Source organism: Alligator mississippiensis, chromosome 11 (assembly GCF_030867095.1).
Source record: "Alligator mississippiensis isolate rAllMis1 chromosome 11, rAllMis1, whole genome shotgun sequence".
Lineage (NCBI taxonomy): Eukaryota > Metazoa > Chordata > Crocodylia > Alligatoridae > Alligator > Alligator mississippiensis.
The window spans coordinates 12688772-12703665 of NC_081834.1; the positions used below are offsets into that span (position 1 = coordinate 12688772).

The 14894-nt window shown below is 42.0% G+C and overlaps 1 protein-coding gene across 10 annotated transcripts in view; it reads left to right on the top strand.

Moving 5' to 3' along the window:
• The window catches only part of AKAP13 (A-kinase anchoring protein 13), a 321421-nt gene that overhangs the window by 254347 nt on the left and 52180 nt on the right, over nucleotides 1–14894 (top strand). For 5 of the 10 annotated variants that reach the window (XM_059714583.1, XM_019477514.2, XM_019477513.2 and 2 more), the window contains 4 exons: nucleotides 571–633; nucleotides 4208–4400; nucleotides 5722–5830; nucleotides 14784–14826. In XM_059714583.1, the coding sequence (XP_059570566.1) occupies nucleotides 571–633; nucleotides 4208–4400; nucleotides 5722–5830; nucleotides 14784–14826 (408 nt within the window). The remainder of the gene's footprint in view (nucleotides 1–570; nucleotides 634–4207; nucleotides 4401–5721; nucleotides 5831–14783; nucleotides 14827–14894) is intronic. The other 5 variants (XM_059714585.1, XM_019477516.2, XM_019477517.2 and 2 more) reach the window with 1 other exon arrangement.

The window sequence follows — 14894 nt, forward strand, 5'->3', positions numbered from 1 at the left end:
GGCAGGGTTGTAGAGCCTGTTGGAGCAGCTGGAGCCTGGGGGTGGGAAATGCAGTATGTAGCCCCTGGCTGCTCAAAAGTCAGACAGCCCTGCTTTAAAGCACTGTTCAGGTCCTTTGATGGCAGGTGCCATTCATCATTACCAGTAACAGACCAGGTACCTCAATGCTGCCCCATGGTTTGTAACATATTGGCTTGGTGGGTCCCAGTTCCACGTTTGTAAAAGCACGTTCACAGCTGACACCAACTCCCGTTCAGTGGGCACGAAGTGTGAGCTCTGTTGTCACTCACAGAAGTGCTCACTGCCGTTCACTGTTGGTGCTCACTGATACAGCCAGCTTGAGGGAGGCTTGAACTGTCCTGCAACCTGTTGTCTGGTAATAAAGGGGGCTGTATGGTTTCTTAGGGCAGACAAGCTGTTCTGCTTTATTGACCACAAACTTGCATCAAAAGTTTTGGGTTTTTTTTAAAAAGACATTTCTAAAAAGAAGCAAGGGTCTTTAAACATTCCCTTTCTGTGCCAATCCAATAATTGCTGCCCTTTTCCTTTCTCTGCCTTTGATGTTCCTAGCTTGAGTTGGTGTCCTTCTGGCGTACAGTACATTGCCACGGGTGCTGACTTTAATTTTAGAAGGTATGGTATAAATAAGTGTGCAGCAGCGAAAGAGCACTGCAGAGTCTTGTCAGCTTTGTGCGTGTAGTCTGTTTTTCTGCTGTGGTGGCCTGAATATGTTTGCTTTGTCTGTTTTGGGGTTTTTTTTGTTCCACTTGGTAAAAGGTCTTCTACAGGGTAGGATGCTAGAAGAGGTGATGGCTGCTTGTGTCTGTGTTGGTCTCGAGTGTTGGCGAAGTTGCATTATTCGTCCTGAGCTCTTTTTTTCTCTGACTTTCTCTGATTTTTCCACAAAACGTATGATCCTAGCAGCAAAAGAACCAGTGAGAGCTAACGAGATGCATCACTGCATTGCTCCAGAATGATTGATTTTTTTTTTTTTTTTTATAGGCATTGACATTCATATAGACTTGTCCCTGGTAAAATGAGGGTTCTTTTCTCTCCAGCAGAGGCAAAATATGTAAAGTGTCAAAGAGTAAAACTGTGGGATAAGTCTAGATTCAAGATCCCTAGTGATTTAAAACTATCAGTAAGACGTCCAAAGTTGGGGTTGATGACCTCGGCTCAGATTCTCAACAGAAGTGAAATAACATCTGAAGATCTGGTCCCAGATTTCATAGCTACTGTTCTTTTTTTTTTTTTCCTTCCCAGTAATTAATGGCTCAGGAGAGAATCTTAGATATCACTTGCGGGGAAGGGGAGTGGGTGGGAACTAGATAGCTCTGAAATTTAGGCACAGGTTATTTTGCTTTGGGCCATTTGGGCATGGTCCAGATATGGCAGGTTGTAACCATATGTCACATTACTAGCCAATGACTGTCTGACCTGTGTGAATCGCATTGCTGTTTTGAGCCCAGCTGTTGGTAGGTAGGTAATATTAGTATCACAGCAAGCTACCATGTACATAAACATGATTTGGATCTGGGAAGAAGTGCCTTTCTGCTCCTAGATATTCAATAGAAATGGGACAGATTTCTCCTTGCAGATATTTGGAAGTGTACTGTACAAGCTGTTGGACACAATACAGTCAAAGACTTCTATAAACTAATAGAATCTCAAGTACCCAAGCATGCCTGCCTTCTCATTTACTAACCTAAAATCAATCTTTAAAAACCAGAAGCCTGACTCTTCTGACTTATAACTAACAGCAGCTTTTGCTTTCAGGATTCTGTGCATTTGTCATCTATCTAGCACCTCCAACAAAATATCAAATGCTAGCATCTATTATGTGCGTCTTTGTGAAAGTTTGTCCAGTTGGGAAAATATACTGTGCCATGCAGATTTATATTTTGAACATGTTATGAATAATAACTCACCAGCCAGCTAGATTTCATGATTAGCTTCGATTCTAGATATCTTGAGCATAGCTAGGGTTTGTTCTGTAAAACATTTGGCCCTCATCAGGTCACCACAAACTGATCCAACGTGGGAAAGCTGAAATTGCTAATATGCTGGACATTTTAGCTCAAGTTGCTCAGGTTCAGTGCTTGTCTTGCCCCAAAGTTTACAAAAAGTATTAGAAGTGCTGAAGTAATGTAGCAGGATTCCTTCCCCAAAATGAAAACCTATGCACTGGTATCACCTGAGTTCCTATAGCAGATTAGACCATCATGAGTCTGCCCTCTCAGAAACACTTTGATTTAACTGGCAGTTTGCTGCATAGCAGGAGGGAGCTTCACTGATAGAGCTGAGCTGGGAACCTAGGATTTTCATAGCTGGGGGTATTTCAGGTCACAAATAAGGTACATCTTGGTGACTGTGGCATTGATGCCTACACAGTCAGATGGGTGGCAAATTGGCTAGATGGCTGCACCCAGAGAGTTGTGGTGGATGGGTCATTTTTGACCTGGAGGGATGTGGGCAGTGGGGTCCCCCAGGGCTCAGTCCTGGGGCCTGCACTGTTCAACATCTTTATCACCAATTTGGATGTGGATGTAGAAAGCACGCTGTCCAAATTCAGTGACAACACCAAGTTGTGGGGCGAGGTGGGCATGCTGGAGGGGAGGGACAGAATCCAACTAGATATGGACAGGTTACGGAGGTGGGCAGATGAGAATAGGATGCACTTCAACACAGACAAGTGCAAGGTGCTGCATCTAGAGAGAAGGAACCAGCAACACACCTACAGGCTGGGGAACACCCTTCTTGTCAACACGGTGGCAGAAAGGGATCTTGGAGGCATTGTTGACTCCAGGATGAACATGAGCCGCCAACGCGAGGAAGCAGTCAGCAAGGCTTAGTGCACCTTATTGTGCATCTACAGATGCACCCCAAGCAGGTCCAGGGAGGTGATGCTTCCCCTCTACGTGGCACTGGTCAGGCCGCATTTGGAGTACTGCATCCAGTTCTGGGCGCCACACTTCAAGAGGGATGTGGCTAGCATTGAAACGGTCCAGAGAAGGGGCACTTGCATGGTCAAGGGGCAGCAGGGCAGGCCATATGAAGAGAGGCTAAAGGGCCTGAACCTGTTCAGCTTCCACATGGAAGGCTGAGAGGGGATCTGGTGGCCGTTTACAAACTCACCAGGGAGGACCAGCGGGAATTGGGTGAGGCTCTGTTCCCCAGGGCACCACCGGGGGTGACTAGGAATAACGGCCACAAATTGTTAGAGAGAAGGTTCAGGCTGGATATCAGGAGACATTACTTTACAGTTAGGGCTGCCAGGGTTGTGTGAGAGCCAAGAATTGGAAGAGTAGGGAAGATAGTGGTAGGTCTGGATAGGTCGCACAATATATGGAGGAGAGGGTAGTGTTGTAGGCAAGAATTGAGCTGTACTAGTATGGTTTTGTGCAAGAAAAACTTGCTTTTCAGCAGCCATAACTATAGCTGGGTCCAGCTAATCCCTTTAGAAGCACTGTTATGCACACAAGTGCTTTTTGTTTGGTTTGGCTTTCAATGGTTTTGTTTGGCTCATTGGGATGGATCTGGTTAAATAAAAAAAAAAAAATGATAAAAATGTGAGTCATTGTCTGATGGGGATTGCTTAATAATTAAACTCTGTCACTAGTGCCCTGCATTCTGCCAAGCCCTTCTGAAGTATTGAATAATAAGCAGCATCAACGAGCATATCTGCAAAGACAAGTGTTAACATTACATATATTGCTCTCTATAAACAACAGCTTCACTGGAAGGTGTAAAACTTTTCACTGTAGAACATCTGTTCAGGTGCAAACAGCTTCAGGTTATACTAGGTAAATAGAGCTGCATCTCGGAGGTGTAAGCAGGCATACTGTGCAAGGCAAAGAAAAAGTGAGCCTTCAAATTAATGTTCCAGGTTTTGTATTGATCCATTAATGGGAGAAAGAGAGCAAATCCAGTAATACGTTCATGTATTCATCCGTTATTCTTAGGCAACTATTTGCCTGATGGTACCAAGACACTGTTGTCTGCACTGAAGGAAATATAAGCAGGAGCTGCTTCCTGAATTAGGTCACATTGCAAAGTGACACAGAGGGAATAACATTCCTGTTTTCACTTTACTGTTAGCTTAGGGGTGGTGTCCCACTGGTATTAGAAGGTGGTTCATGAATGCAGTTCACACACAAGGTTATATGTTAAGAACGTTAAGGGACTGATCTTTGCAAAATGTCTTCAGTTACAGCCTCGAAGGCCTTGCGGGCGACTCTGATGATATCAAGAAGCCCCCCTCAAATTTAGAAACATCCTCCCTGAGCTCCAAAGACCCAAGACGTAGCCCACTCGCCAGTGATGAACAAGGGTCCTCAGTCCTGCTCACTGAAGAAGAACTTGAAGATGAGCATGGGGAACTCAGAGGGTTTGATCGTCAGGTAAAAGCCTATTTCTGTTCATATTTGGTAAATCAAGGGACACCACGTATTTCCCAGGTGTGGATCTCACTGCTAGGGCTTCACTTTGTGTTCATAATAAATGACAGATGGCCTCTCTTAGCCCAGAGACCCACAAAATGGAAGCTGAAAGACTCCCCTGGCTTTGCTTCTTCTAAAACAGCCTAACTCCTCAGTTGTAGAGGAGTCATTGATGGGCTAGAAACTAAAACTGGGAAACAAGAAATGCTTAAGTGCTCTGCCACTGACTGCCTGAGCATCTCTGGGAAGATTATCACTTCTGCCTAGTAAAGATGATGATAATTCTTCCATAGGGGTCTTAGGAGATTTAAACATTTAGTGTTTGTGCCCCCCTTTAAAAATATGAGGCATATAAAGGGGTCAAGCATCATTTTATCTGTTAAAGTGGTCAAGTTTATACCTGTGTCATATAAGGAAAGGGGAAGTCCTTTTCTCTTTTCATACCATGTGTACTCCATTTACTTCTGTAACCAACAGAGAGTAGTAAAGAAAATGGAGGATTACACAGATTTGTTAATACTTTCTTGGAAAGCGGGGAATTAATAATGTTTCAATCAGAAGAGGTGGGCCAGATGTACGGCCTTCTATCTTTGGTCCTTTTTAAAGGCACTGGGAGCCATAAACACTTTAAATACACAAAATGTTCTACTTTTCACCATAGTTCTCCAGCGTGTGTGACAGAGCATCTCTTTCTCCAGAATGAAAGGGTTGCTGAGTGGGATGATTGGATAGAGTCTCATTGCCCAAGGTCAGAAGATAAAGGCAGGTCTCATGAGAGCTGAGCTACAGGAGGTGGCATTACTGTGCCACAGTCAGTGTTTTGTTGAATGGTGTTCTTTGAAAGTACACTACTACTACCACCTATCCTAATAGCTGGATCTGCATCGCATACAATCAGCTCCCTTTCATTAGAGGGGTTGAAATCAGAGCATTCATCTAACTGGTCATCAGTCAAAGTCATACATGTTAGTTGCCTGCCAGAGGAGGAAGGAGCCTGTGCTTACCTCCAATTTTCATTGCATTCTCATATTTCTCTCCCACTTGAAAAAATAATACTACATTTCACTCTTACAACTCCTCATGTCTGTCATACTCCAGTTCCCCATGTTTCTGTCATACCATCTTACCTTGGACCAGATCCTCTTGGGGGTTTTAATGTTGCACAATTTAAAGGGATGGCCTGCTGCTGCTGGGCCACCAGGAAACTTGAGTGCCAGGCCTGTAGTCTGTGGTTGGACAGAGAGCCTTGTACTTGACTTGTCTGTTGTTCTCTATTCCACAGATACGCCAAAGATCACAGCCTCATGGATTTAATTTCTGTAGTTCTGCCATGCCCTCTCCACTGACCAAATCCATATCGCTGATGACAATCAGTCAACCAGGACTGGACAGTGAGTAAACGTGACTTTCAGTCTTCCTTGTCCTCCCATTTAAGTTCTTATTGCTTTCTTTCAAGAAAAAAAGAAGCAAACCTTCAACATTTTGTTTGCTTCCTCTTATTTTATGGAATACATACACTTGTGTGCCATACTTAATCACGGGCCTAACTCGCTTCAGAATACTGTGCTCTACATGTACCTGGTATTTTTTACTCTTGCCTCAATCATTGCTATCAGAATAGCGGTTTCTTTAAAGAGCACGTGTTTGATTAGTCTGACATCATTTGGGGGTTTCTTCCTTTGCTATTAGTGTAATGGTCCATCTTTGAAGTCTTGTCTGTCTTGGATCCAAGATAGTTGAGATGCAGAAAGAGGATCCAAGTGCAAAGGTGAAATGTAAGAAGGCCAGAGTACATTTCTCAAGTTATTTTCAGCGAAAGTTTCACTTATCCTTCTGTTTGAGCTCATATTTTTTGCAAGGTACAGCTACATGTTCAAGGAGAGAGCAGTCTTACACCCATCTTCCTCTTATTAACTGTCAGTCAGACACTCAGTATGATCTTTTATATAGATCATCACCAGCTGTATGAGTGCATCAGTTTTTTCATGTTACTGAATACATGGTATGTAGTTAATCTTATTTGTTAACCTTTACCTACGGTAAATAACATTTTTATTGGAAAGGGGAAAAATGTCCTTTTTTGACTAATCAACCAGGTTCTTCCCAATAAAGTTAATGGAGTGATGGTTGATTAGTTTGACTTGAAAAACTCGGCACCCAATTCTGTTCCATATAGTTTCATTATGTTGCTCTTTCCCTGAAGTCAGTGCCAGAAATCCATTACCTTCAGTAAAAGCATGCAGTAGAAAATGAGCTGTATTTCAGAACAAATGTTTGTACTCCCTAGTAAAAAGGTTCTTTTGAAGGAAGGAGTTTGAGTAGGTTCTCCCATCCAAGCTTCCAAACCTAACAGAGAGGGTGCTTTTAAGTGCCATTTTTAAGTTCATTTCCCTGTTTCTTCCATGATTAATAAGTATGTGGTCTACGGATGTGTCCCCCAGCAACAGTAACCAAAACACCAGCAAATCCACCCAGTAAAAAGGACTGCATCTTACTCTATTTTGTCACACTTTCTTTCCTCCTTTTGCTGAAGCCCTTCATTTTTTTTAAGCAAACAGTTTATTGGCATCATTTTCAGTTGCTAACCAAACACTATAAATAACATGGTTACTCCCAGAATACAGGCTTGCTCAGTGGGTGAGGAAGGTTGGCAGCCTAGTGCTAGTCTCCCATTACTTGGAAACTTTCTGTCAGGCTCATAGAGTGGGGATTGCATTTGAGGGACACTTATGCCACTGTTTCAGATTCATGTAAACTGCAGCCCACTTTATAAAGAATTTGCTCTTCTTATAGTGCACCACTCTACAACTGCCACCTAGGCCTGAATTAGTAGTAGATCAATTTGATCAGAAACCTTTTTCCCCAAATCTTTCATCTACTTAATGTCAGCTGAGCCAGTGGTCTCCGTCTTAAATGCTCAGGAGTGGAAACAGTAACTCAAACAGAAGGAGCTGGAGCACGTAGCGCTTGACAGCCAGTTCAGGGTGGACTACTGAGACTAGTTTAGCAACTCAAATTGGGGACAGGGAATCATGAGTTATGAGCCCTAATTACTTGGGTGACCAATTTGAGAGACGGCCTGATTTTGAAAGCATGAGTGCTCCATGCTTTTTGAAAACCTAGGGTCTTTTTTGAGCTGTGAAGGGTTTGCAGTGGCATACCCCAAAAATGAGGCCTCCAAAATCATTAGCCCTTTTGAAACTTTGGGTCTGTTCCCAATCCTGACACTCGCATTGAAAACTTGGGTAACTCATTTTGCTTTTCCTCATCTTCAAGTTGCTCTGAACCTTTTGGATAGTGAGATATCATTTATTAGTATATTTATAATATTTGAATGTTATTACTTATTTGTCCAGTGGGATGGTGTACCCTTATTTTGCATGATGTCCTTTAGAGCCTGTCACTGGAAAATGTCACAGCATAACACATAACTCCTGTTGTATTCTCAGAATTGGGCATTCATCTTTTCATAGTGCAATGCTTACAGTTATACCAGATACCAAATCTCAGTGATTTTAATTTTAGAGTAGATGATATAAAAGAACACTTTTCCCAAACATTGCAAGTTAGTCCAGGTGAGAAGAGAGGAATTTATGTCCACAGCCATAACTGAACTCCCAAGTTTTTAAATGTCAGGGGAGTATTGGCCTTTCTCTGTCTCTGCATGTGCATCATCATGCCTGTTGGAATAGTTAGTGGCTGTTTCTAGAATTGAACATCTTCTAATCCCTCCTAATTTGATGTCCCTGGTCTTCCCAAAGGGAATTGGCTGGTGGTACTGTGACCATTCACAGTTTTTGATGCTTCAGCATTTTATGCCGTTAGAGAGTTCACAACAGTTGTTGGCTGGAAAGTTCGAAAGGCTCCCACTGGCTTTGGAAAAACAAAATAACAGTTACTGAAATGGAGGAATTAAAGCTGTCTGAGGAGTTTTGGGTTTTCTACATTAAAATAACGCTGCTATTTAAGAACCGTCTGAGCAGATGGTAACCTAAAAAGGAGAAAAAATAGTGCTTTGCAATCCTGTTGTTCAGAACTGTGACAGTGAGAGGGACTGTGATGGGGTTGGGGTTTTTTTGCTTGTTTGCCAGTTAGCACGTGTAATAGGAATAGTAACAACACGAGAACTGCACGCTGTCGCTTGCAAACATTTCAGAGAGATTCTTTCAATTGGGTAACTTGTCTCTAGGATTGTTTCACATTAAGTGGTGGCATTGGTCTTCAAATGCACCACAGAACCATAACCATTTCACATGCGGACATTTTGACCAAAGGAAGAGGTACGGTTGCAAGGGATTTTGCAAGATAAGGTGTTCCCCACCTCATTCCTTATAGTCCCATTTGCAGTTATACCATACAGTAGAGCTACAAAATTACATTGTGTACTTTATACATGGTCAAAATACCCTTCATATTAAGTATTTCTGTTTTTTTTCCAATTTTCTCTTGGAAGCATGAACCTGGATTGTGTGTTTCCTTGGTATTTTCCTCTAAAGTGCATGCACGTTGATTTGTTTGTGCAAAGGTATTTCTCATAAGCTCTTGGATGCGCTCATTGATTTAGTTGTGAGGGCCGAGTTTTACTATAGGCATTTCTGGCCTGCGTTAGAAAATAGTCCGTTAAAACATCTATTGTTTTGTGAGTAAACAGCCTGAGGACTCAACAGCATGCCATGAATCCTGCAAAATTTTTTTTTTAAAGGTAGGTCACATTTTTGGCTAACCAGCGATATGGATGAGTTCCTATATTAGCTTCCCATTTCCTTTGGTGCCTTTTTTCAGCTAACCATACTGCTCCAAGTGTATGTGATGTATGTCTTATGTCTATTTAGTTGTCTTAAGAAGCAAAAGCTGCTCTTGTTTGGCTCTGAATTCACTGAAGAGAAATTACTTCTACTCTAGGGGCCAGATGCAAAAAGATATAGAGGTGCCTAACTCATTTCCATTTCCAGATCCCTAACTCTCCTGCTGGTTTCACCTTAGGCTCCTAAATACCTTTCTGGCTCTGGCCTACATTCTTAAAACTATGTTCATTTCAAGGAAGGAGTACCCATCTTCCTATTTTCTCTTTTGCCTTTATCCTCTCAAAAAAAAATCCTTATCTAATTTCATCCTTATTAAGCCTTCCCCCTTCTCCTCTCCCTAAGGTTACAGTGTGAGTGCAGCTTCTAGAGGCTGGACTGGGTTGGGAGGTGAGCAGACAGGCAGAGAGAAGCAGCAGCAGTGCAGAAGCACCTTCCAGCTCCCCAGCCCCAGAGCAGCTCCCTTCTGGGTGGAAGCTCCACTCACGTCGGCCAAGGGGCTGCCGGGTTGGGAGAAGCAGTGGTCACACGGGCACAGCTCCCTAGCTGGAGGGTAGCTGTGCCAGGGCTGCAGAGGCACAGGAAAAGGTCGCTAGCCCCTGTCATGTAGCCTAAAACCCCTGGTGTAGACCGGAGAATATTTATTTTAAGATTTCAAGATAGCCATTGTAAGATCCTAAGATAATTTTTCTTTATTTAAGAAACCTATTACATTCATATTGTTTTTCAATCCTATTGAATTCTGTGGGATTTTTTCTGTGCTAGCCATCAGGGCTCATGTCACCCTGTTCAAGAAAACTGCACTTTGGTTTAATTAAGAGAGATCACTGCTCTCAAGGCACTTCTCTTAAAAATTAATTGAAAATGCCAGTACAACCGAGTGCCCTTCATTTGGATAGATTTCAAAAGACACTGGAATGTGCCATCCATGTTGGCTCTTCTCCTGATTTCAGGGAAGATGCATAGCACTGGGAGGTGAAATTATGATTCCACAAAGTGAATTAAAATAAGTAAAACATAGCTTACACTTGTGCGTTGGTAGCCTAAGACCTGTTAATAGAAGATAGGGGTGTCAATATTACAAAAGCATCCCCAAATTTGGTACATGAGTTGGCAGATTCCTTGAAGTAAAGATTGATTTGGTTACAGAAATGCTGGTCCCAGCTATAGGTATTTCCTTTTCAACAAGTGTTATGTACATTGGAAGAGAACAGGAGGAAAGAGGCTCCTGTCAATGCTGTATTTGTTGGAAAGAAAAGCAGGGGATTTTAAGTCTCCCAGGGCTTTCAGTTCAGCAGCTTTCACAGGCAGTAAATTCACTGGGTTTTTTTTTTTTTTTTTTTTTTGAACTTTGGGAATGGTAGAAACGTTGAAAGTAAAACGTCAAAAGTTCAGGTGAAGTAGATTGACTGCAAGTAGCACCTGCTGTGCCATTTGAAATGGACACGGTATGCTCTCTAGCCCTGGTGGGGAGTCTCTGGAACACATTGCACTGAGTAGGTTCCTTGACAGTTCTCCCAATGAAGAAGGTGCTGTTTGTCCAGAGACCCGTTATGTAAATTCTTCTATATTTGGAAACATAATTGTTCAATACAAAATCCTAGGAAGAGCTGCTAGCAAAATCTGCCAATGAAAATAAGAGACTCCTTGAACTCAAAAGTTATGCATGGAATGAAACCTGCATCTTTTGGAATAAACATGCTGAATTCTTTGCCGCTTATGCCTTTTCTGAAGCCAGCTGCTTTGCAGACATCTACTTCGCTTTGTTTTTGTGTGCTTTTGGCTCCTTTCCTTTCCTTTTTTATTATTAAATGGATTTTCAAGCATGCTCTAATGTCTGCTGTTAACCCACTTCTCAGCCCAGGGACGGACCCGGCCATCCAGACGAATCTCCTTCTCCTTCAACATCTCTCCGCTCATTCCTAAGTCTAAAACTCTCTTTTCTATTGGCTCTTCTTCCAGTGATGAGGAGGAGGAGTCGGATAGTAAGTAGCTTACATGTAACACAACCTTTGTGGGTGGAGGTAATGGGTAGCCTGTGTTTCTGCTTTAGACTGTGCTGTTTTACTGTACTAACCACTCCATTGCATGACTCCTAACAGCATTTCTGTAGGCATGTGTCTGGATGTTTCACTAACAGCAGAATAAAAGGATTTTGTTTTCAGATCCAGCACCTTGCCTTCTCAGCTGGTTTGTGTTTGATGAATTTTAAATATTCTTCCTATTGGACTCATGAAGGAGGCGTTTTCAGTGTTGATTGTATCAGTTGTTTCGAGGATATGATTTACTGCCACGTGCGCTAGAGATTTTGTCATGGCTTTGTAAAAACAAAGAATTGATTGCAGTTCTCAAAATTTGCCAGTGAAAGTAAGATTTCAAACCAAGCTTATCAGTCTAATTGCACTGACCCTCCATGTGTATAGTCACTGGAGGACTTGTGATGCCTGAATGTTGATCCACATTAGCATTTCGTAGTTGCCTCTGCAACCTAGAGAGTTAAACGTGCATTTTCTAGCCTCAGGGTGTTCCACATCCAGTCCAAATTCTCTAGTCAAGGCAGTTCTGCAGGACACAGCTGTTCATGTGTTAGCTTTCTCCCACTGCAGTAGAAGGACTTCACCACTAGCCAGTTTTATTCTTTATTATTTTAAATCATCCTGCCAGCTTTGCAGTGTCTAGTCATCACATTAAATAATCAGTCTACCTTGTATTTTTCCCTCAACAGTACCGCTATTATCAGCGAACACTTACACTGGAATTTTAATGTCACAAAGCATAAAAATGTTACTTCCCTGTTGTTTATTTTCCTCATTCAAACAGTCCTGTGATGGCTTTATAAAAGGCTGGCTTCATCCCAGCCACTCACCCAGCTGCTTTCACCACAGGTATTCCTGGATTCAGTAAAACTTGCCTTGATTTATTTTCTTACTTCTCCAAGGTCCAGCTCTCATTGAGAAGAGATGGATGCATTTGCATTGAAATCAAGCATGCATTTTAATTGCCTTTCTCCAACCTGTTCAAACCCCAGCTTTTCCCCTGGACTGGGCTGCAGTTAGTCTGACACAATTGTGTATTTGAATTGCCTTTTTTTTTTTTTTTTCCATTTGACGAGCTGCAGATTTCAAGTGCCTAAATTATTACCTGACAAGTTGGTCTGTACATATTACCAAATGGTAGATGGCTGTTATCAGGCTCTTGGAATTCCCTGGCCCCCTTCAGTTTAATTACCGGCTGTCTTGGGGAGCTGCAAGCTGTTTTCTGTCATTGAGAAGTTCTATTTGGAATGTGCCAATGCCGTTGCTGCTTTCTGTATCACGAAGGCGATGAATTATTTTAAGTCCATCGATCACATGAAATAATGGTTGGCGGGTAAAGCTCACAAGATTGAGATTTTTCAGATAACACCCAGAAGTTTGGCTGCTAATCCAAACTCATTGGAGTTGCCCAGCAGGGCTGGAAACCTTCCAAAAACAAGATTTTTCATGAACTATCGAGTCAGGCTGCAGATCAGGGTTTCTTGCTGTTTCCCAGCACGTGAGCTTTCGGTTCCAGACAGGGCCAAGACACAATTTGGGAGGGAATATCACTGCTGTTTTCATGATCAATATAACCAATATTAGACTGCTAGCCTTACAACTCTTTTTGCACCTTAGAAATCAGTTTAATTCAGAAGTCAGATTAGTTTTGATTTCTCTCTGAATCGTTTTGTCCATCACTGTCATTTGCATTTAAATGACTATATTCTTTTCAGTTTAGTACCCCTGCAAGTCCATTTATAGCACCTGGCAAAGTAGGCTGTAGCCTGCACAAGCTCATGCCTCTCTGAATGAGTTACTCTGTTAGGTGCCACCTGGACTGCCTTCTATTCAAGATAAAATATTTTCCACGGTTCAAGGTGGATCATGAATGCCAGCACAGTGCAGCTTCTGGGCATTCCCAGGGGAGCAGAAAACCAGATCAGGAACACTAAATTGTTATGGATCTTGATTTAACATTGTTTTATACTACTTGTTCTGCTGGCTGTGTAGAACAGTCAGGACTTCATAGGAGATGTGGGATGTTCAAATTCAGTCAAGGCAAGTGATCAGTAGCAGAAATATTGATCAATGACTCCTAACCTGTGTTAGAAGTTGATTGAAGCTCATGCAAAGACCAGACCTGCTATGTTGTTAACAAGGGACAGCAGCTTGAGCCTGTGGCTTACCTTTTCAGTGCTTAGATATTTATGTAATAGTCACTATATGCAAATCTGAGCTAGACAGTAAATTTGTTTGAATAACTATCATTGTCATGGGGGATAGATTTGGAGCAGAAAAGTTGCTAAACAAAAGACTCAGTGAAGGATATACAGAGACAGCCTATCAAATCATGCCCAGGTGATCAGCTCATTCCAGTATATAATGTTTGAATATTAAAGAAGAAGGGTAAAAGAGAGCATCTTTTCTTTCATGCTGTTCTAAGCACTGTGGTCAATAATTGCAAATCTATTTTAGAACTGAGGGAGGCATCGTGCTATATAAAAGCATCTTGTAATACACTTACAGCGCTTTGTACTAGCTTGCATTTTGCTTCTGATGCCAAGGACTAAGGCCTTTTCGGCATCAGCTCTCATCTCTAACTTCTGTTAACACAGTTGGAAGCCGAAGTGCTGCTGTTATTACATTGGAAGAACAAAATGCTTATAAGCTCAGTTACACTGCCTGTTGTCCTTCTGGCATGGTCAAATATAAAAGTTGTAATGAGGTCTTTCAACTTGTGACAAGCCCTGTTAGCTTCTGAAGGAACGATCAGGCATCGTTTTGCATCAAAATTGCTCTTCTTGTTTTTCTAGCATTTCCAGACACTCCTTGCAAATAGTGGCGGCTACGTAATCCACTCCAAGTAGGCTATGTAGGCAGGCTTCTTTACTGTGAAAAGGAAGTTGTATCATGGGTAGGGCTTCAGTAGGATGTTGAAAATCATTTTTTCCTAAAGCTGCTTTTGAGTGACTAAGCTCTGTAAGTTTGTATAGACATTACTATAGAAAAATGAATAAGGCTCCTTTTGTTTTCCATATTTCTTCATGCCATGCTTGGAGATTGTGACAGGAAAATGAGCTATAATTTTATCAACTAGAAATCTGCTTCAGATATGAAAGCAGGATTTCTTTTACAACAGATGGATTCTGTTGGTACATAAGTAAAAGTATTGTGACAACATGTTTCTCATTTTCACATACTGAAATTAAATTACCGGGTCAGAATTGCTCACCCCGATATGTCAGTGAAAATAATACATTTGCATCTTTTGCTTAGCAGCTGATGAGTGATAAAACTGCTAAGCAACCCATCTCTCTTTTTTTTTTTCCCCACCTGATATACTAATTTGGAATCCCCTAGGAAATATGAACAGCCTTCCCCTGAGCACAAGAAGGCACCTGTACTACACCTTAGCTTTTGCTAAGCAGTTGCTTCTCTTCCTTTAACTATCAGAATCTACACGCTAAGTAAAATCCTTGGTGGCCAAGACTTTGCAGTCTAACATTTTCCCCCATCTTTTCCAGGCACGCGATCGTTCAGTGGTACCAGCAGTTCCCTGGCTCAGAGGTATAGTACATTGACCTTTTCTTTGTTGAAACCCGTCATTCTGATTTTTGTCTCCAGCAATAGTTAAT